We start from the raw sequence: 22,960 nt of genomic DNA on the forward strand, positions 1-22,960 counted from the left end.
CAATGATCTCAACTACCCAAGCTCACGATCCTACGTGAGGGTGGGGACTTTGATCGACTCGTAAACTGACAGCTTTGCTTTTACATTTAGCTCTCTCTTCACCACTACAGAAGGTCGCAGCATCTGCATCACTGCAACCATGGCCCCAGTCTGCCTGTCAATCTCCTACTCCCTTTACTCATGAACATGATCCCAGATACTTAAACTCCTCCAGCAACTTATCTGTGTGTGCACTCCATGCTCCGGGCTAAGGGGCATGGCCTTCAGACCTGGAGGTGCTAATTCTCATTCCCACCACTTCACACTTGGCCACTCACTGGTGTGAGCTGGAGGCTACCACCTGATGACACCAACAACATCATCTGCAAAAGCAGAGATGATTATGAAGCCACCAAATTCCGTCGTCACTTGGTTATGCATAGAAAGTATGTCCAGAACCATTATGAACAAAACTGGAGGCAAAGTTCTTCCAAAAAAGGAACTTTCCACATGTGAGGGAACGTGTTCTGAAGAAGCTGGCTCTACCTTTTTTATTTCATTTTTATAGCTTTTATTTTAATTTAAGTTTTCTAATATTCGTTTAGTTTGTTTAAAAGTAGGTTTTCTTTACAGGTATTTTGTTTTGAATTAAATTCATGAAATCCGCCCGACGACGCCTGACTGTTCTGACGTCACTCCACTTCCTGTCTCCACCCATTTGCAGCCATGATGGTAGGTTTCTCTGTCTCTTCTGTTTTTCTTGTGTTGTCTGCTCGGTGAGCTCGAGAGGTTCCACCGGCTGTTGTGTTGTGTTTGCGTTTGTGTTACGGTCGGTGTGCAACTAAACAAACAACCCTGTGCTCTTTGTCTTCGCAGCAGGAAGGGTTGGACGACGGACCCGACTTCCTCTCCGAGGAGGACCGGGGAGTGAGTGCTGTCCGTCTGCCTGTCTGTTTGTTCACCTTGTGTCTTTTCACCTGTGTGCCTGTGTGTTGGAGTTTGACGCTCTTCTGTGTTTGATTCAGCTAAATCAGCTGGGTAGCATTAGCTCGCTCATTTTTCTAGGGAAGTTAGCTGTCCAGGCTAACTTTAGCTTATTGCTAATGGGCAGTTAGCCTGTCAGCTGTGGTCAGACTGGTTCTCCAAGCCGCGAGTACAGATGATGACCCGGCTGCAGTCTTTGGGCTTAACCGAGAGCTAACGAGGCTAACGGTTACAGTGAAAGTTTAAATGGCAGCTAACGAACCACTGACTTAGTGAAGTTCATGTTGATGGTACGTGCTGCTAGCGCTGCTGTTTTACCATCAGCTGTCACATGACTGAAACGCTGCTCCGATTCTAATTGGTTAATCCCTGTTATTCTCAACGAAGCTCGACGAGGGCAATTCAGTCCAAAATTCCACAATGTTGGATAAAGGTGTCCATGTTTCTGTAATTCTAGGAAACACGACACGGCTTTCATCATCACAGGGACCAGCAATCTAAAATCCAGACAGATGGACAAACAAAACCCCAAAGTCAACCTTAAATATAGTTTACTCAGTGCTCTTGACCTGACTTGGTAACCGAGCACTTTGCTTGTGGTTCAGGTTGAACTACCACTGCTGTCCCCCGAATCTAAATATTATCTTGTAAATAATTTAGGTGCTTTGTGTTCCATCTTTTCTTTCATCCTGACGTGTGTACAGAGCTGAAAGTACCCAGATGTCCAAAATACACATCCAGAGGTTTATTGTTGCTGCTTGTTGAGTAAAGAGCTGTGGTTTTATGGTAATATCGTTTAGTAAAGCTGGAAAATTATTTTTACAGGTTGTTTTACTCTGAAGCACATGTATACAGTTACATACACTAAATGATATTATAGAAGTCTTTTACAGAAGTGTCTGATTCATGTATCAGTCACAGCTTGATTTATAGATTTATTCCTAAGAACATGGTGTGCATGCAGGCTTTTCAGTATGTTGTGCTTTATGGACTTTAGAAAGAGGAAATTCAGGATCCCCTCTGAAAGATGGGACAAAGTAAAATGAGTCTTGAACCTGGCCTCAGTCAACAGACGATTTCTGTTGTACAAGAACAAACAAAAAGCAAGAAAAGTTGTGAATTTACTCCCATCTGAGCACCTTCAGTATATTTATGATGTAGCTGTTCTGTGAGGGCAGTAAGGTTCACACAGTCAGGAGATCCAAGTGTCTCAGACCTACATTCTGGTTTGTGGATAAGAAATAGAACAGAGATATATTATTAAGACACTGGTGTTATAGCTGGACTTCTATACTGTGTACTTGTGGTCCTTGTTAAAACCGTGGCAGCTGTCACACCTGTCAGAAAGGTGTGTGCTGTAGTTTTTGTAGCTCGAGTGTGTGATACTTGTCACTGTCTAATTATGTCATTCATTTATTGTTGCCAAGTGAAATTGAGGTGTCAGTCCAATAGCACACGATCGGATGGATGTGCAGTTACATGTTCTTTAATGCAGTGTCCCAGGACGTTTGTTGAACTGGGATGGCGACACAGCTGTATTTTTTGTTCCTTCTCCATATGAGGCCTCTTTTTCACGCTGCATAGTTGTTGTTGTTTTTCTTTAGTGATTCCGTTTCTTTACTTTAAACTGGGCCTCGATGCTGCGCCTCGGTTCATTGGTTTTAGCTCTTGCCCCTTTTGGGTGAGACTACTTTTCAAACATCTGGTAGGTAGATCCTCTCTGCTCCAGCTGTGTGCTGAGACCATGGCATATGCATGCAAAGTAATCAGTAGAACTAACTTCTGAACAAACAAAGTTCTGTACTGTGACACAGTACGATGTAGGTGAAGAGTACACTGTAACTGACAGCTGGCTTTCGTTGTGTGTCTGTACTGCTCACTGCGTTGTTGGACACACGGTCTCTGTCCTCCTGCAGCCACGTGCAGTCAACGTGGACCTTCAAACAGACGCCATGCTGCAGGTTGACATCTCTGATGCCCTGAGTGAGCGAGACAAGGTCAAATTTACCGTTCACACCAAGGTGAGACTGACTGCTGTCAGATACGCTGACAGACCTGAACTTCGATAACACGTAACAGACCTGAACCTGCACACTGCTGATGTGCTTCCTTTTTGCACAGAGCACGCTTCCCAACTTTAAGCAGAACGAGTTCTCGGTGGTCCGACAGCATGAAGAGTTCATCTGGCTGCATGACTCCTTTGTGGAAAATGAAGAATACGCAGGATACATCGTAAGAGCAGCATGCACAGAGGACTTCACTTCACCCATAGTCACCATTCTAAGACGTAGAATAACGTTAAGCTAAGTCGTCACTTTAAATAAGCCCACGTTTTATCCTGTGTCTCATTAATGAGATGTAGAAAGACAGCTTTAGTCTTGAGCCATTACACACACACACACACAGACACACACACACACACACACACACACTCTCTCTCTCTCTTTTGGGGGAGGTTCTTGTGTTTTGGGGTTTTTATGGTCAAGCCACTTGACCTTAACCTCTATCGAGCATTCAAGTATAAAAAGGCACCACAATTACACAGAAACAGAGACACACACACTGAAACACACTCACTTATAGGCTGGCACTTCCAGAGCCTGGACTTTCAAATTAAGATAAGACAAGCTAAGATAACCTTTATTAGTCCCACATGTGGGAAATTTGTTTTGTTACAGTGCAAAGTTAAGAAAAAACATACTGTAGTAGGATTAGATAATAAGAATATGAATAAGATACTGCACACAATAGAATAAATATATATACAACAGAATAAAATACAATATTGTCAGAAAAGGAGGATTGCTGAGTATTGCTGAAATAATTGAAGCAGTGTGGCAGCATCTGGACATACAGCGAAACAGAAACATCCAGAAAAGAACAGGAATGCCTTCAAGTTGCCCAGAGAGCTATTCCTGACGGCTACTTAAAGGAAGGAACGTTTGCCTAAGACATTCCAGGCTGTGTTGAATAAAGGCCGTCATACCAAGCTTGTTGAATTGCACAGGCTGTTTTTTTTCTTATTTATTATATTTTAATTTCTGTTTCCACGTGTTCGAATCGCTCTGCTTGCTTCCAATATTTCTATCAGAATATAAATAAATGAGGCTCACGTTTGAAAAGAACAAGTAAACAGACACAGGCAAGACGCACAATAGTTCTTACCCAAGAAAGGTTTCTATTTGTAGGCAGAGCAAAAGAGAAAAGGCCCAGGACGTTAGTAAGAGGGTTCCTAGTCTTAACCTGCCAAATTCTGTTCAATTTAGTTATCTGACAGTGACAGATTTAACATCTGCCTGTACAAGTATCTGAACGACATATTTCAGTATCTGGAAACTGATGGACCAGCTTACATCACCACTAGCAAAAGAGCAGACAGGCACGTGCAACCGAGTTATCAAACCTGCATCAGAGGCCAGAAAGAGTGTGAGCTGGCTTCAGTGTAGAGCCGTATGCGTGTTGTTGTTGCAGATCCCCCCAGCACCTCCAAGACCAGACTTTGATGCATCCAGAGAGAAGCTGCAGAAGCTGGGCGAGGGCGAGGGATCCATGACTAAAGAGGAGTTCACAAAGATGAAGCAGGAGCTCGAGGCGTGAGTGAGCACAGACAGCAGTTGTTGTCCCCATAGTTGTTTGACGTGCTGGATTAATCACCACAACGCCCCTTTTTGTGTTGTTGCACAGAGAGTACCTTGCCATCTTTAAGAAAACCGTAGCCATGCATGAGGTCTTCTTATGTCGTGTGGCGGCTCATCCTGTGCTCAGGAAAGACCTCAATTTCCATGTCTTCCTGGAGTATAACCAGGATGTAAGTATCACACCGGATTCATTTCATTTTTAGGATTTCTGAGCAGCTCGAAGAGCCAGTCGTCAGTCAGCACAGGACCTCGTGGTGCTCCTAGGAATAACAAGCAGGTCGACAGAAAACGGAGGTGTTCTATACCTGCTAACTCTGTGTTGTTCATCTTTCTTTTCTTTTTCATGTCTTGTTGCCAAAAGCTGAGTGTACGAGGGAAGAACAAGAAGGAGAAACTGGAAGATTTCTTTAAAAATGTGGTGAAGTCGGCAGATGGTGTCTTGGTGGCTGGAGTCAAGGTGAAGACCCAGGAACTAGTTTCCACCTCAATCAAATGTGGTTTCCATGTTTTCTCTTTATTGATAGTTGCTGTTTTTGCGCCTGTAGGATGTGGATGATTTCTTTGAGCACGAGAAGACGTTTCTGTTGGAATATCACAACAGAGTCAAGGATGCTTCAGCCAAGTCTGACAGAATGATCCGGTCACACAAAAGTAAGAATCTTTTAAATCCGTTTTTCTTTTGTAAGTGATGTTTGTGTCTGTGGCATGAGCTGAAAGGTCAGGTTCAGGGCTTGTGTTAGAGTCTCGAGTAATTCATTGAACAGAGACTTGGAGTTTTATATAAAGGAAAACTGTGTGACGCTGATGTCCACGTATTTGTTTTCTGTTTAGATGCTGCTGATGACATCAACAGAATTGCCTCATCTCTCTACACATTAGGAACACAGGACTCCACAGACCTCTGCAAGTATGAACAAATGTTGTCTTTGAACTTGACCTGGAGCTGCCTTCATGTGATGATTTTTGCTAACACTTGTATTTGGTCCTGAGCAGAGCCAGGTTGTAAACATACCTGCATCACATCTGTCTTGTTCTTTTGTTCCCTTTTTCTTCCTTAAGGTTCTTCCTCAAAGTGTCAGAGTTGTTCGAGAAAACTCGGGTATGTCTGATCAAATTTGGAGTTTGCCTTGTTATCTTATTACCCCAGTAACTCTAATGTTGGGACCATGTTTGGGGGGTTTTTTAAACAGAAAATTGAAGCTCGCATTGCAGCAGATGAAGACCTGAAGCTGGCCGACCTGCTGAAATATTATTTGAGGGAGTCACAGGCTGCAAAGGTCTGATTGACAGTTGAAGTCACCAGTTAAAAAACTGGCTTTGTTAAATATTGCAGTTTATGTGATGATGTCTCCCCTCGCAGGATCTCTTGTACCGGAGGAGTCGGGCTTTGGTCGACTATGAGAACGCTAACAAGGCTCTAGATAAGGCTCGGGCCAAAAACAGAGATGTTCTGCAGGCTGAGACCAGTCAGCAGCTTTGCTGCCACAAGTTTGAGAAAATCTCAGAGTCTGCCAAGCAAGGTCATTTTTTGTTCTTCCTATGTCAGCGTACAGGTGAAGGAGTGTTGGATGTGTGTGCGGTCTGCTTTCACAGTGCATTCTTCTCCAAACAGAGCTCATAGACTTTAAGACAAGGCGAGTGGCAGCCTTCAGGAAGAACCTGGTGGAGCTGGCCGAGCTTGAGCTCAAACACGCCAAGGTACTGAGTATACAGAGAAACCAGCCGTTAAAAGAGCATTTCAGCTGTTCAGGAGTGTCTGATCTCATTATGTGAGGTGGCTGTAGTGTAGGAGAGGAGCAGGCTGCCTTCTTAATTGAAAGGTTGGCTGGCCTCTCCAGTCTGCATCCTTGTAGTATTAAGCACTTCATAAGAACCAGTCCATTTACCTATTACCGTGTCTCACCTGCAGGGGAACCTCCAGCTGCTGCAGGGCTGTCTGGGCATCCTGAAAGGAAACACTTAACTGTTTGATACTGCATACATCCAGCTGGATGCCCCCTGGCTTCTGTCCCGCCCATTTCCAGCTGGACAATCCCGTCACATGGGTGAAACCTGCAAGGACAGAAAACCGACGCCAAGATAACTGGACCTGGAGACAAATAGAAAGAGTCTGAAATAAAAAAGACAGGAAGTCTGTTGTCATCATCACTAACAAGACAGTCTTTTTTTTGTTTTTGTTTAATGCCCTGAGTCCTGTTCATCATCTTCCTCTTTCTCAAGCAGCATAAGTATTGGTCCTACTGTTCTTTTGCCTGATTTGCAGCGCCTGTACTGGCCCTACTGAGCCACCATAACCAGCAGAGTAAGACTGCTCCCTCAGAGGTCCTAGTAAATTAGCTGTTTCTGTGGTTTCAGTCTGATTCTGCTATAACTGGATATGATTGGACATTCTGTACTTTTTGTAAATTTGTGAAGTTAAATAAACCAGATTCAGTCTAAAATTGTCACCTTTTCAAAACGTAAATAAAGATTTTAGGTCAAAAGAGAAACAAGTGAATGTGACTCCTAGGAGGGGATACTGACCCGGTCTGCTGCATCTGTACTCACGGGTCCAAGTTTGTCTCTGCTGGTGACCAACCTCCATCTCAAGGCCGCTTCTGTCGTTTTTGAGTCTTATTTAGTGCACAGCAGCATAACTTTAGCTCAACAAGCTTACTGCTTTAACCAGAGAAGGAAAAATCAGACAGTTGCTGATTGTATCGAACTGTATTACTGTTGGCTTCTATTGTGATGCATTGCACTCCTATTAGTGTGGGGGTTTTAATTTTTTTTGTGCTCTAAAAAACCCTCAGTCGACCACAGTGTCTGGTTAGTAGCTGTTCATTGAACTTCTATCAGTGTTTTAACGAACCTGGAAACAAGATTCATGTTTTGACTTTGTTTGAAAGTTTAAAGACTCAAAAACAGACAAAAGTAGTCAGTAAAAGACAAGTGTGTGTGTGCTGTTTTATTTTTGTGCCACACATGGCCTCACCTGTTGTTTTGCCGTTTGCATTTTCTGCCTCTTCGGTTCTGTTTATTTTGGTGGCGCTTGTGTGTCCAGGGGGGATCTTAATGTGTATCGACTTCCTGTGGCGCTGCTACTGCTGTGTGACGGCGTTTTGAGTCCAGTTCTCTGTTCCTGTTAAAGTGTAAATTCACTATAGAAAAAACAAACACAAACTTGTACATGTTTGTATTAGTTGACTAATGAACGCTAACGATCTTCATCACTCATTGTAGATTCTTTGTTCACTTATCAGACGTTTGTCACTCTAATCGAAAGCGGAGCTTCTGTTTGCCTTAACGCTGATCGGTGGCTCCTCATGGGTCATTGAAAAGAAAAAGTTAAGTCACCAAATGAAAACAGTTTCTGTTCTTATCCCTATTTTTTAATGAACTGTATACGAATGTTTTTCAATCTTGTGTGACCAAAGCTGCTTCTGCTGATTCAAGAAGGAAACAAAAATAATAAAAGATGATTATGAAATTCACAACATTTTAGTTGTTTAAACTTCAGCAGGTCTGTAATCCACCCTGATCGTACTGAGACTCAATAAAACTTTACAGTTTTCTTACAAATAATCTCTGAACAATTTGTTTTTATTGGTTAGACATATTTGTATCCATCATAATATAAACGAAATAAATAGGGCGTGTCCCATTTTGACCTCGGGACTTCTATGCTCACGTTTATGGCGTTCCATGTATGCCCGTCTTGCACCCTCCTGCTGGATTGTCTGAGAGGTACCTTTGCACACCCTGCACCTGTCGTCTTACCTGGTGTGGCAGACCCCAGCCGGTATGGATCCTGTGCTGCCATGATCAGTGTCTCTGGCCTGTCTTTCAGTCCAGCTTTGTCCAGTCACTGGTAGGATTTCTGGAAGTCAGACACGTCTTAATGGGAAGAACAAGATCTGAGCAATCATCTGCACCCTGCCGATCGTCAGGTACCCTGCTGGGAGAATAAGCTGGCCAAAGGAGGCGATAGAAGTCACTCACATCAAGACAAGAAGGCTCCTTACCGTGCTTGGAGGGTTTCAACCCAAATCCAGCACCCTTACGCTAAGTGGACGGAAGTGGGCAGAATCCATGAAGCAGACCAATGAATACATCAGATTACTGTATTGACCTATTACTGTAGGTGAACATCTCAGGCAGCAGAAACCCAGGAAAGAGGGGAGCAAGAAGAGGAAGCAATACGGAAGGACAGGTCCCTGCACGACATGTACAGGCGCACCAGTGCATCCTCCTGTACATGTCGTCAGATAGATGAAGTGGTCGATATCAAGAAATCCTACTGGAGAAACCTGGACTGAAAGGCAGAACAGAGGCACTAATCATGGCAGATGCTGAATTTTTCAGATATGTTGAAATGAAAACAAATGTCTAGTCTGAATATTGGCCAAGCTAGTGCCAGCATAAGATTTAAAGCCTGTTACAAAAATCAAACTGAAATTTTATAAAAACAAATTAAATTCTTGGAGCTTCAACTTAATGAAAATAATGATCCAGTCAAATAAAACAATTTACTGCTTTTGAGAGCAGGCACCTAAAAACCCTGGCTCAAACAATCAAAATCCACCAGGGTCTATCTTGCCTGGTGAGGGACCAGACAAAAAGTAATTCAAAAGAGCCCTATCAGTAGAACAAAAAGGGAATAGTTCACCCTGCCCAGGATAGGGTTACCGCCCCATACTCCCGAAGCACCTCCCACAGGACACTCCGAGGGACACGGTCGAATGCCTTCTCCAAGTCCACAAACCACATGTAGACTGCACCAGCTTGTCATAGAAATCAGTGTTACATGAACTCAGCTGTTATTGCTTCAGCCCAATACAAGCCGAAAAATACAGACTTGGAATTTAGTCCAACTGCTGAACTTGCATTTGATAATTTTTCACTGAAACTCTTAATATGAGGTCCAAAGTCAAAGAGATTTGGTTGACAAAAACCAAAAGAAACTTATCAGAGCGATAGAAAGAACTTTAGGAATGGGCAAATTCCCAAACAATTCTTAAAAAGGATTAAAAAAAAAAAAGACCAGAGAAGACTAGAATGAATGGATGGATGATTGTAGAGTTGTTTCTTTGAATAAGAAAATCCCCTTCACAGCATCTTATCTTATCTTATGGTTTACAAAGATTAGATGGTAAATAAAAATCTTCATCTGAGTTTGTTGTAATATAAGATAATCTTTTGCTAAAAAAAATATTTAAAACCACGTACAATTTACTTAAATGTATTTAAAATCCTCCAGAAATGCTTACTTATTTATTTTCACTATTTCATCTTGAGTCTATGAATCACTACAGCGCCATGCCATATCTAGCTATCATCTGTCAGACATTTATTTTTTAAATACACCTAACCGTGGTGCTTTAAAAACTATATTTAATGTAACTTAAGCTTTTATTGTAAAAGGCTGTCACCGGAAGTTTGTGTGAAACGCGTGAGGAGGCACCGGAAGAGTGGTTTGAGAGCGCTTTATGGGACCTATGCATAGAATTTACAGTCGGTATTAAAATGAGCTCTATCGGGACTGGGGTGAGTGTTTCAGTACTTTTTGAGAAGAAGCTTTAACTTACGTACACTCGTACGTTTATCAGTCTGTCTTTAGTCCTGTTTTCCGGAAAATATTCTGCTTTTATAGTTCAAATTATGTTCATTCAGTTCAGTCTGCAGCTAGCTAGTGTTAGCCTGCTGAGTCACAATGAGGCCTGCTAACAGAAGCTAAACTGAAATTGAAAGTAGTTTAATTTAGTCCCGATTCAGGATTTTTTTGTCAATTTAACAATTTATAAGAATTAAAAAAGCTTTCTACTGTGGCGTTAATTATCCGTTTTATCACTGTAATTACAGGAATTCACGATATTTATGTGTTTAGATGTTAGCCTCCATCAAACTGGATTCAGAATGACTCAGAATTGCGTGCCAGCTAAATTCTCTCTATGAGAAGAGTAACTTTTTATCACTGGGGTTCATTTTATTTAACAAAGGCTTTCTAAAAAAAACAAAAAACTTTATTTTTTTAAAAACATAAACATTTACCTTGCTACTGTCAGATAACAGGGTACCAATGAGGTGTTTGGTGCACCTGAGGTGAAAGTGAATATAAGTAGTCCAGTTCACACAAAGAATGAAATATACTTTAGTTTCCTGAATTCTACCAACACACCAAGCTAAGTCTGGGTGTATTCCTCAGAGGGTTCAGGTATACAGTCCCTGAATATATTTTGCACATGTTTTGGCAGTTGGGCAAATGATTTTAGACTACAAGTCAGTCATCCCTCTTTTTTAATTAATTAAAACTTTAAGGCCACATGAAAGTGTGAGTTTGATTATATACCTGTCCTTTCCAGCTACTAATATCAGTAGTTAGTTTAATATTGGAAGCTGCTATTTCTGTTTTGTCTTGCAGTATGACCTGTCGGCCTCAACCTTCTCTCCAGATGGTCGAGTGTTTCAGGTGGAGTATGCCATGAAGGCTGTAGAGAACAGCAGGTCAGTCTCTATGTTTTTAAACTAAAACCAGACCCCGCTGAATGTGATGTGGTGGGTAAATATGAAGAAAAAATTGTTTTTCTACAGTGTTGATAACCAACTGACTTCCTAACCCAGAGTGCTAATGGTGCTAATAATTCTGAATAGTTTCCAGACATGTCATGATCAAATTTTCAAGTATGTCTCCATGTTGTGATGTTCAGCACAGCCATTGGAATCCGCTGTAAGGATGGGGTGGTGTTCGGGGTGGAGAAGCTAGTCCTGTCTAAACTGTACGAGGAGGGCTCCAACAAACGCATCTTTAACATCGACAGACACATTGGCATGGTAACCACACAAGCCGTCAAAAACATTTCAGGTCTATTCAGTGTGCTACATAAATGTGTGCATCGGTGCGCAAAGAAAACTGTCTTCATGCTCATCTTTTTTTTGGATAGTGTCAAAAGCGACATTGCCTCATAGACCAGACTAAAAAGACAACCTTTGACACAAAGTGATAAGCTGTCAGCTGTCTTGGCTAACTTGGTGTCTGCAGCACCAGCTTGATGGTTTTTGCTGTGTGAGCGAGCAGCAGCTATATTCTTGCCTCGATATCAACCTTTGTTGTAGCGTTAATTATATCACGGGACATGCGTTGCTATGACAACGACCATGCACATTAGGTGGTAATTGATTGTAATGGAAAACCCGTTGATCTGAATCGTGGCAAGCCATGGTGAGTTGATTTGAGTAGTTAGTAGTGGAAAAGGTGCTGTAGAGGGTAGGACCCAAAGTTCGCCCAAAGCGTCACACTGCCTCTGCCAGCTTCCCTTTTTCCCGTAGTGTATGCTGGTGCCAGGTGTTCCCAGGGAAACCATGCAGACTATCCCAGCCAGCCACGTGGTGTAAAAGAACCGTGGTCCGGTTCTGATGCTCACATGCCCATGGCCGGCACTTTGAGCAGGGGATGTGCTCAGCATGTATCAGAACCAGCATGAACTGTTTCTGCAGTTTGAGCTACAATAGCTCGCTCTATCACAACTGGTCCAACTTCCTTGGACCAGTTGTGATAGATGGATAAATGGTGTAGCAGGAGCTCAGGAGGTGGAGCAGGTCATCTACTAATCTGAAGGTGGTTCGATCCCTAGCTGCTCCAGTCTGCGATCCAAATGATCTCTTGGATGTTGAAGATGCTGAACATACTGAAGCTTTCGATGAGACCGAAACGCTGTTTCTTCTGGCCCGCTCCATCCGCAGCTCACCGTCTCACTTAGAGATGTTTGTACCTGGAAATTGCAGGATATCACTTTCTGAAATGGTCACCACGTTCTGTTTGTGAAACATTTTATTTTGTGTGTTCACAGACTTATTGTGACATGAATATGTGTAAGTAAAGCTTCTCTCTCAACAGGCAGTAGCTGGCCTATTAGCTGATGCTCGCTCACTCGCTGAAGTTGCCAGAGAAGAAGCTTCTAACTTCAGATCAAACTATGGACACGACATTCCCCTGAAGGTAACGCATCAGCTTCCTGTTGTCTTTTGTTACCATTTTCTTTCTCTATGATCGGGTATTTTAATTTTGTATTGTCATTATAATAATAGTAAAATAAAGTGTTATTCATGAAATTCCAGCTGTAAAATAAACAGTAATTATATGTTACTAATAAAACAGGATCTTTGGAATCGTAGCTTATTCAGTTTGAAAGTAAGAAAATGTAAAAGGTCACAACAACGATGGATAAACATTTCAAATGTTACACAATAAGCCGTATTCATATTTGTCTAGTTATTTTGGTAAAGCCACAGGGAGCCACTGAAGATGGGCAAAGAGTCACATGTGGCTCTGCAGCCAAATGTCTGAAACTCCAGGTTGTACAAGAAAAAAGTTAAAAACTGCTCCTCTGCTGTATCATGTGACATGCAGCTATGTTACTAGCATGGATGCTTGGAGGAACAGTGTATTTTCCATGGATCGATGTGTTAACCCTTTAGAGCCGATCGGAGCGGGAACGCTCTGTTATGCGTAACTATTTTTAAATCCCGGTAGCACTGCAACCACGTAAGCTAGCGCAAAAATTTTTTTTGCATATGAAACCGGAGGAGTTGTACTTACATATTGTGCCATCAGCTTGTCCTAGGTCACGGTTTCCTTCCACATAAAGCTTTGCAAAAACTGCATAAAAAGCGCTTGCAGGAACAAAAACATAATATTCCAGAAACACGCTTTGCCGATCCGATCAGCTGTTCATAACACTTCCTACGTTGGAATAGACGTCAGCGCGAACTTTTGCATTTCCGCCATTACCTGGCCGAAACCGGAAGTGACGTCATTTTCGCGGAAATGTAGTCTTTTTTGCGATCAGGGCCTCAGGGCCTATACTGCTCTTTTTAAAAGTTATCTTTGACTTTATGACTTTCTGTGTCATTTCTGGGATGCTTAGGACTCATATTGCTCTGCTGGAAATAGTTTATTTTGATGCATATGCTGCTTTTTTGCAAATTTGCAGTATAATATTTATTTTCGTTTTTCCTGCAGTATATAAAAATTGGTGTATTTCAAAAATAAAACTATGAAGACACTCAAAATAAATTTCCTGTGGTGGGAAACTATTTTGTGCAACTTTTTTGTATTTACAGTTTTGAGGGATAAGCCTCTTAAATTTCTCTAACTACAAATATATGTTAAAAAATCAAAAACGATTTTCAATTTTTTTGTAGTTTATTGCACTTTTTTGCAATTTATGTAATTACTATGCACTTAATGAATACATATTATTAAAATCTGGGCTGTAATGGTTGTATTGATGTATAGCAACTTGAAATGCTCCCAAAAATGGCTCCACAGCATGTAAAAATATAAGCTCTGGCGGACTTGGTTCTATGGTAGGTCTTAAAGGGTTAAACGGCCGTCCCTGGAAGCTTAAAAAGTCTTTGTCAGTTCTTCTGTATTCTAATGTTCTTGTTCTGTATTATAGCAACCACCTGAGGAAACACAGAATCAAACTTATAAATGCTCTGCCTCCAGATTGTTGTCAAGGACATGGACTTTGCAGTTGGGCAAAAACAGTTTTGTCCCCTAATAGCTACTGATCAGCTGAGCTAGGAAATCAGTGTTGAGGCATCGAATCACAGCAAGTAATAAGCGCGCACATGAGAGAAGCATAAATTAAAGTGAAACATATGTTCACACTTCACCAGGCAACACTTCCCTCCTATTGGCTAATAAGGTGAGCCACTTTGATTTGATTGGAGCCCCAGCTTCCTGTCCGTAGCTGACAGGAGTGGCATCTGGTGTGGGCTTGTGCTGCTTTAACTCATCTGCTGTAGTTGAATGTAGCTTGGTTGAAATGACCTTTTGGCATCAACGAGGTATTTTCACCCAGTGAACGTGTGTGAGACGAAGGAGCCCATTCAAATGTGCTACAAGTCTAACTTCCTCCTTTTTAAGCTGCTATTAGGGACTTTGCCTTTGCATACATGGTATCATTTGTTCTTAGTATAGTAGCAGGATTTCTTATAATGCCTCTCGTCTAAAACAGCTGGTCAATTAGTTGATCGATCATATAAAATCATTTTAGCAAATACCATGTGCTTGTTTGTGTCTGGGGCCACAGAAGGGGGATCTGAATGGTTTTAATCTAATAGTATTTCCTCTCCTTGCAGCACCTCTCAGACAGAGTGGCCATGTATGTCCATGCCTATACGTTGTACAGCGCTGTGAGGCCGTTTGGCTGCAGGTGAGTTTCAGTAATTATGTTAACATTATGAAAACATGAAGCAGAGCTGCCGTCACGTTTTCTATTCCTTCAGCGTTTTCAAATAAACCCTGAGCTTCTGTCTGACTCCTCCTTCGTGTTGAGCCGGAGTCATTTTGTCTAAAAGACGCTTCAGTCTCCTCATTCACACAATCACATCAGATAGCATTAAAGTTTAGCTTGGTACCATTTATGTCGCGACTCGCTCCTGAGCTTTGCTGTCATCCTACGGCTCCTGATTAAACCCTCTTACTAGAAAAGACCGCTGATGCTCCTTTTCATATTGGATCCTTCTAATGTTAGAGCCGTCATCAGTCAAACTTCATTTACAGCTCAGGTGACATAAAGTATTGTACAAATATTATAATAATAATTATCATATGTATTATTTTGAAAATGATCCAAATGTACTACACACATCACAGCGATGACTGACTGAGGTACGTACCCGGTGGGGGAGGGGGGGGAGAACTTCTGTGATATCACTTCCTGTTGACTGTCAGACTCCGGCTGTGTCCCAATTCAGGGTCTGCACGCTTGAAGTACGCGGCGCACTACGTACGGTGCGTACTATACCGTAAGTACGAGAAGTGCAGAAGTGAGAGGCTTGTGAAATGGGACTAGCCTTCGTCGCGCTGTTCAGGTTGCCTAGCAACCATGATACTAACAGCTGGAAACGTTTCATACAGCTTTGTGTGACAGAAATGAAGGAGAAAAATGTTTTGTTGGTCATGACATCACTGTGATTAGTTGAGTGTCTGAGGCTGAGACCACGAGACTGTAAAACATGATTGTTGGGCTTCATTTCTGTGCTGAACAGTCATTCAAGATGAGCTAGTAAACAACAATTAGCTGATGTTGTTCATGAGACTAAAGTCATCTCACTGTGGTAATGGAATATAATATGGCCAATATTATATGTATTGTCAGATTATCATTATTTATATATCACAGCAGTGAGCTTGAACTCTGTGTCAAAGATTCAAGTTGCATTTATTTATATTTTCTATCACCTTAAATCTTCACTCAAAGACAAGTATCTGTGACAGTGTGTATACAGATGTGTTATATATAAGAGGCAAATATTGTTCTTTTAATATGTTGGCATTACTAAATTTGGCTCAATGCTTACATACATGTGTAAAAAGCAAATGTACAAGCTGTGATAACTGTGTCTGATAGAATGAAGAGTCGACTGATATATGAAATATTCCTTTATTGGGTGAGAAAATCAGACCATGTCATAACTGCTGTAAGTCACACAGAATAGACATCAGAGCCTTAAACAGGCTGACGTCTGCTAAATGGGTCAAACTGGGCAGAAAGTCTACAAACACATAACATCCTTATAGAATATGATGTAACACTATAGATCAACTTAGCTCAGAATATATAAAGCATATAAACAATTACAGCAATATGATGCAACAAACACAGCAGCTACTGATCCAAAATACTCAAAGCTTCATAGAACTGAAACCAACATTTATTTTTAGCTCCATTCTGCTGCTGATACAGACTTTAGGTTTCTGAACATTAAACTTGTTGCTGCCTTTCATAGTGTGTAACTTGAAGGCCCTGAGTACTTTCTCCCACACTGAAAACACTGGGATGATCACATTATTTGAACATTACCTAATAAGACTGATTCAGCACAGACAGTTATGTTAAACTTTCCTAGCAGTCCTTCACAAACAGGGAACAGTCTGTCTATTCTCTCCATCTGTCAGCTGCTGCTGGCTCTTCCTCCTCCTCTTCCTCACACACTGCTGAGTTTGTCCTGGTGGATCATCAGGGGTGCAAAGCCTCACAGATGATGTGCAGCAGTGTGTCCCTCAGTCTGTCCTCACTCTGGACACTTGCAGTCGTCACACATGGAAATCAAATGTGTGATAAGCTGCAGGATTCAAACACAAGTGTAACTTATAAACACATGTTCATACTTTTATTCCACAATCAGAGAGAAAGAAACAGAGAGAGAGTGCAGGACAGACAGACAGGTGACAGTCTCAGGTGTACACACTGCTACACAACAGCACAGAGAAGCAGGATTTAGTGTTTGTGTTATTACGAGTGTAAACAAGAAGAGTTCCAGATGGTGCAGTGGACACATGTGTGACTGCTGTGATTAAAGCATCTTTCTTTCAGCTTAACGAGTGAACCGTCAGCTCGTTCAAACACACGTTAAAGTCCGTTTGGCTCGACACCACCGAACAGAGGCAGCAATATAACATAGCTAACGTTAACAGTGCAGTGAATCCTGCTTGTGCCGTGATGTTCAGGACTGCAAACCGAGCAGCATCACTGACTTTCAGCTTGTGTTTGTGGATATATGACTGACTTTAATCATCCACAAAATCATCACAATCTCTGTAAGATTAAGGTCGACTATCTAACGGCGTATATTTAAAGGCTTTAAAACCAAGTAAACGCTGAAAGTACAAACATCACTAATGTCACATAACTTTGCCGGCATGTGGCCAACAGTAATGTTTTAATGTTCCTCATTAGTAAACATTCGCACATAAATAAGTGACATCATATTCAGTACTTACTTTTGACAGTTCACTCTTCGGCCGCTCTGCTTCTGCCGTATTTTGCGGCAAAATTATCCACACCCACCGCCGCGCTATGAATTGTGGGATATATGGGACCACGAAGCGTGCACCGGACCACGCTTGATATTTGGGGAAATCGACGGCGCATTTGAAGTACACTTTGAATTGGGACAGCCGTCATCGTGTGGCGGTGACGTAATCGCACTCAAAATGCGTACTTCAAGCGTGCAGACCCTGAATTGGGACACAGCCTCCCTTTGCTGTATTTACCTTAAACTCAGGGACACGCCCACAAATACACAACTTTCATGTGCTAAATGGAAAAACTTATTTAGGCCTGACAGATTCAAAGTTGTAATTGTTCAGCTCTGTGTTCCTTTCATTGTCAAAGATCAAAGTCATGATGTGTTCAGGACCACAGCTCAGTGTTGTGTTCAGAGTAAACAATCAGTGTTGTCATGTTAGTGTTGTGCTGCGTACAGTTAGTTGGTTACCTGTGTGGATGTGCATGTCAATAAAAGACGAGGATTGTGACAGAGAGAGCCTCTCCTTGTGGAAATGTATGTTTTCCTCATGTGAAGGATTCTCTCATTCTTAAGTGCATCTTTGAGAGTCGAGAGAATTTCTCCAGGCCATCAGGGTGAGGAAGCATATAGGCGGAGCAGCATATAGTTGACACACAAGCCTTTATCAAACAGTTGGAGGTCATTTAAACACAACTTGCTCCAGAAATGGATTTTCTTATTTTTTCCTTTGGTGTTTATTCATCTAAGTCGGGGGTCTCAAACTTAAATGATTGGTCGTCTCCTTCTGGACAGACACGTGGCAGCACCTCTGCTGTCATTGTGTTTGTCTGTAACAGAATCAAAGTGCAGACATAAGTGTACACGTTAGTGTGCGACTCTGTCATTAACATTTTAACATTGCACACAACAACAAACAAATCTAACACAGTTTGTCACTTCAAGGGACAAACTGTGTTCGATTTCTTCACGTCAATATACAGGCTGCAAGTGGCCCCGGGGCCACGACTTTGAGAGCCCTGGTCCCAGTTGTTCTGGTGTCTTACCTACGTTTGGATGTATGTTCGATTGAGATGCCTTCTCTTGAATATGTGGATGTTCACATTGTAATGGTTAAAGCAACAAAATATCCATTTTAAAAACTCTAATGCAGTTAGGGTAATCACAGGGTTACCCCAAAATGTATAAAGGATTCATGTTTTATGTGGGAGGTATTTTTGTCGTTGTTGTAAACATCAGCCAACCAAAAGAAAAGACTTTCTGACATTTAAAAAAATAAAAAAATCTCAGGTCACCTCTTGAATTTGAGTTTGAATGAAGTGGACAGGAAGTTGTAGGTTCAGCAACATAATAAATGAAATGTTGTAGTTTTTCTTATTTATTAGTATTATTATTAATCACGGTCCCTCCTTCACTCTAGGAGCACAGTAATAAATCGATGCCTTCATGAGTGTGTTCTGGTTGTTGCTCTTTCAGTTTCATCCTTGGCTCATACGACAAAGACGACGGTTCCCAGCTCTACATGGTCGACCCGTCCGGCATCTCATACGTGAGTTTGCTCTCACATCTGTATATGGTGGGAACCCAGGTTGGTTAAAGCAGCAGTAACAACACTGTGTGTGTGTTTGTGCGCAGGGTTACTGGGGATGTGCCATCGGAAAGGCAAAACAAGCTGCCAAGACTGAGATTGAAAAACTGCAGGTGAGTCTGAACCTGCAACATTCACATGAGTTTTCTGTTTGCACTCTTATTCTAGATCCAGTTCTTCATCTGTCAAATAACCACGACTTTAGCTTTCGCACTAACAAATCTTTAATAAGCTAATGAAGACGTGTCACCTTAACACATGTGAGCTGGTGGCATCAGTGTCTGTAAAGCAGCTGATCCTGACCTCAACTGTGACTCAGGTTAAAACAAAGTCAAAAGGTTCAATTTAATAATGTTTGAGGTTCACGTAAAAACAGTTTCGAGTAGTTTCAAGATGTGATTTTGATATTGACCTTTTTAACCGCAGCTGTAAAAGGCTGTTGAGGTATGTGTCGAGTGACCTCGAGCTCAAGGTCAGGGTGAGAACGCCAAACAAAATCTCAAACAGGTTTGAATCCCGGTGACTGTCACTGCAAGGTCAGAGGTCAGCTTTTCTGAAATCACCTGGGATTTTCACATTTCTTCCATAGCTGCATCTACTGGGAGCTGAAGCGCAGCACTGGCACCACCAGTATATTTAAAAAAAAGAAAGAAAGAAAAAAGTTTTTCTGGCATCTTTTTTTTTTGACACATTTTCCAACATAATTATTAAAGAAATGTCTATTTTCAACCTTTTCTTTACAATTCTGAGATCTGCATATTTTGATTGCTTATTTTTTCTTTTAAAATGTAAAACATTCTCTGCACATACGTCACTGACATTTTAGGAATGTTTAAAGGCATTTTTACACGTTTAGTTAAAAAAACATTTTCAGTTACGTTTCTGATATTTCTGGGACATTTGTGTTGTAAAAGAAAAAATCAGATTAATAGTTAATGAATAATATTAGTTTCCTAATCCAGATCAGTGTGTCTGATACTATCTTTGCTTGTTCCCTCTGTGTGTGTCTCAGATGAAGGACATGACATGCAGAGAACTGGTTAAAGAGGTCGCCAAAATGTGAGTGAGCAACTTCCAAACTCATTTTTTCTGAACTGCTGAACTGTGTCACCTGTAAGAGAGGTGTGTGTGTGCGTGTGTGTGTGCGTGTGCAGAAAAGGGGAACTGAAACTCCCATGTCCTGTAGTGCAGAAAAATTGCAAGTGAACTGTGTAAAGTGCAAGTCTAAAGTACATTGCACACGTGGTGTACCTGTCTTCCTAAAGTGTGTTGTATTTTGATGTTTGCAGAATCTACATTGTTCACGATGAGGTTAAGGATAAGGCTTTTGAGCTGGAGCTCAGCTGGGTTGGAGAAGGTAAGAACCATCAGTGCTCTGCTTCTTGTCCACTCGTTTGTCTGTCTCTACTTTTAGTGTGAAGCTTCTAGATTTAACAGTGATGTCAGCTGACGCCTTCATCATGTAGGGATGATGACAATCCAGAAGGTTTCGCTCACTGGACTGAGTTCCTGTGATGTCACTGCCTCTTGGCTGTCTGACCAATCCATGAGCTGCACGCGGCCTCATTAAGCTAATGAGACAAATAAAGAAGCATAACATGCAGAATAATGTTGAGCTTTAAGACAAGCTGGAAAAAGACTCCAAGTAATTCTTCATTAGTGCTGTGGTTGCCATGGTGACATGTGTTCTCTTACAGTCACAAATGGACGACACGAGTTGGTACCCAAAGATGTCAGAGAGGAAGCAGAAAAATATGCCAAGGTGGGTGAAAATCCTTTGTAGCAGATAGACGATCCAACACAAACAGATGTGACCACTGTGACGCTGCTCTGATGTCACCCGTTGGCGTCTGGCCACAAACGTCTCGGACGGCTGGATCTCACAGCAGATATTAGATGTCAGACTGTGGAGGGCTTCATTTTAACCATTGTGAACATCTAACAGTACAGACCAAAACAGTTTTTTGGACGGAGGTAGAGACACGCCGTGAGCTTGTACCTAATAACGTGTGAATGTGTAAGGGTCGACTCTTGGAACCAGCCTTCATTTTTACGACTTTGATATTTGTGTCTGCCTTGAGTAGAGAACGTATTTCCATAGTCGTTCTACTTCATGTGGTGGGCAGTGCATTCAGGTGACTGCTTTTTGTGTTTCAGGATTCTCTGGAAGAAGAGGACGACTCGGATGAAGACAACATGTAAACTCATCCTCTGCTGACGGGCGCATCTGTTTCTTTTGTTGGTTTTATAGTTCATAAACTTTCACATCTGTTGTCTTGTATTTGGTTTGAATTTCAGCTTTAAAAATAAAAGTTGAATGAAAGTTCACACTACTTTTTTTGGGAGAGTGTTGATAAACAGTGATTATAAATCTGTTGTGACTTGGAGAGAACCCAGAGGTTTGTACAATGTGCAAAAAAAACATTAGGGATGAGAAACTGTTTAAACTAAAAACTGATCTTTGTCAAAGTATTTTATCCAAACAATCTCAAAAGCACTGAAACTTTAATTCCACCTTTCAAATATACTTTTTTGCTGCGGAACAAACAGTTTTCAGTGTTTCAGTCAGCTGATTGGTTAAATAAACACAACAACAATGGAAAACAAACTTGTTTGCATGCAGAGCTCCAACCACATGAATACTACTAACTAGTGGTTTTATAGTAGGTTTATACACAGTGGCGGTCCTAGCCTGTTTGGCGCCCTGGGCGAACACTCCCTCTAGAAATCCCTCAACCCAAGGATCACCACAACTTAACCTAACAGACCTTAGTTCACAGATTCTCTTTGTCTAAGGCGCATTTCTGGGATTTCACACAACCCAGGATTCAAATCATGAATACATAATGGGCTTGGATTTACAACATTATAAATGAAATGTGCTCTATTTGGAAGCAGCCGGCCCCTCCCCTTTCGACGGCTTGTGTGAGACTTTAAATCATCAAACTGTAAATTTTAAATTGTTATTGATCCTTTACCCCGAGTCCTAAAGTTATATTTATTTTCTTACTCTTCTTATATTTGTTGTTTGTTTACTTGCACTGCTGTAACTGCAGCCTCGTCGTCTCGTCTCTACATACTGGACTGTCTGTAGCGGAGATGACAATAAAGTTTATTTTGACTTCAGCAGCGAGCAGGTGCACCGAGGGCTCTCGCGCTCACTTTTCGTGTACAGAATTTTGAAAAAACATCGGTGCAAATTATAAAGTTAGGTTATAAAGTCTGTATCATGATGTCTGGTGTTTTCGTGTTTGTTGTTTTGTTTTTATTTTGTTTTATTTTGCGAGTTGGTTATTAGACGCTGCTCCAGCCAGAGAATCCCCCGCCGCCCCGCCCTCTCCTCTCTGTGCCGCAAACGGAGGGCGCCCTTACTCCCAGCAAATGGGCGATAGAAAACCGATCGGTGCCTGTGCCATTCCCAGTATGCGCTGGCTGACATCGGGGCAGCATGAGTACGAGCATTTTTTTTTTGCCGAGGCCCGTGATGCCGCCCCGGGCAACCGCCCGTGTCGCACGTATCTAAAACCGCTACTGTTTATACCAGACCTCCATCACAAAGTGAGGTCATTTTGAACAAAAAGATTTCACTTTCTAAACTAATGAAAAATTAATGCAAAATACGATTAGCAGGTCAAATGAGATGTTTTAATGTGTTTGGGATGTTTTTAACAATAAATAATATCAAACTGTTTCGTATTTATGCGTGTTTGGTGGCCTATGATTTGGTGTAGTTGGACCTATGACAGCGTCACTTTCTCTGTGACCACCACGACATGATCGTGCTGTCTTCCTGTGGCGTCGGTACGCCAAACAAACGCCTACCGTTTTGTCTTTGCAGCTCATCTATCCGGTAAAGCTGTAGAGCGTGGTTCATACAGCGAACCAAATCACATTTAATAAAGTGTGCACTGTATGTTCTCAAGTCATGAGTTACCAGCGAATTAGGAAGGGGCAGGAGACGGCCTCTTTGATT

General features: G+C 41.7%; 2 protein-coding genes and 1 non-coding gene across 3 annotated transcripts; all 3 read left to right on the forward strand.

The window, feature by feature from the left end:
* Nucleotides 1-671: 671 nt before the first annotated feature.
* Nucleotides 672-8,128, forward strand: snx6 (sorting nexin 6). The gene is made up of 14 exons (XM_085342779.1): nt 672-711; nt 856-906; nt 2,880-2,984; nt 3,085-3,195; nt 4,435-4,556; nt 4,648-4,771; nt 4,963-5,058; nt 5,147-5,252; nt 5,433-5,508; nt 5,661-5,700; nt 5,792-5,878; nt 5,962-6,121; nt 6,214-6,299; nt 6,511-8,128. The coding sequence occupies exons 1-14, from the start codon at nt 706-708 to the stop codon at nt 6,562-6,564; spliced, it is 1,224 nt and encodes a 407-aa protein (XP_085198905.1). The 5' UTR covers nt 672-705; the 3' UTR covers nt 6,565-8,128.
* A 1,922-nt stretch (nt 8,129-10,050) lies between these two features.
* Nucleotides 10,051-21,307, forward strand: psma3 (proteasome 20S subunit alpha 3). The gene is made up of 11 exons (XM_085379234.1): nt 10,051-10,127; nt 11,002-11,084; nt 11,288-11,411; nt 12,475-12,576; nt 14,727-14,800; nt 18,876-18,948; nt 19,035-19,100; nt 20,000-20,046; nt 20,277-20,344; nt 20,685-20,749; nt 21,145-21,307. Exons 1-11 carry the CDS (start codon nt 10,107-10,109, stop codon nt 21,187-21,189), a joined length of 768 nt encoding a protein of 255 aa, XP_085235360.1. The 5' UTR covers nt 10,051-10,106; the 3' UTR covers nt 21,190-21,307.
* On the forward strand, nt 20,451-20,530 carry LOC146611528 (small nucleolar RNA SNORD53/SNORD92). Its single transcript, XR_014904982.1, has one exon. It is a non-coding gene; the product is annotated as a small nucleolar RNA SNORD53/SNORD92 (small nucleolar RNA).
* Nucleotides 21,308-22,960: the final 1,653 nt, after the last annotated feature.

This window comes from Diplotaxodon limnothrissa, linkage group LG19 (assembly GCF_057381915.1).
Source record: "Diplotaxodon limnothrissa isolate DT_005_m linkage group LG19, D_limnothrissa_male_GT1.1, whole genome shotgun sequence".
In the NCBI taxonomy this organism is placed as follows: domain Eukaryota; kingdom Metazoa; phylum Chordata; class Actinopteri; order Cichliformes; family Cichlidae; genus Diplotaxodon; species Diplotaxodon limnothrissa.

Excerpts from the sequence above, each read along its gene's own strand:
- snx6 (XM_085342779.1), top strand. Across the intron at positions 4,772-4,962 it reads TCCTGGAGTATAACCAGGAT|CTGAGTGTACGAGGGAAGAA; the intron begins GTAAGTATCACA and ends TGTTGCCAAAAG. Across the intron at positions 5,059-5,146 it reads TCTTGGTGGCTGGAGTCAAG|GATGTGGATGATTTCTTTGA; the intron begins GTGAAGACCCAG and ends TTGCGCCTGTAG.
- psma3 (XM_085379234.1), top strand. The coding sequence starts at position 10,107 with ATGAGCTCTATCGGGACTGGG. Across the intron at positions 10,128-11,001 it reads TGAGCTCTATCGGGACTGGG|TATGACCTGTCGGCCTCAAC; the intron begins GTGAGTGTTTCA and ends TTTGTCTTGCAG. Across the intron at positions 20,345-20,684 it reads GCTCAGCTGGGTTGGAGAAG|TCACAAATGGACGACACGAG; the intron begins GTAAGAACCATC and ends GTTCTCTTACAG.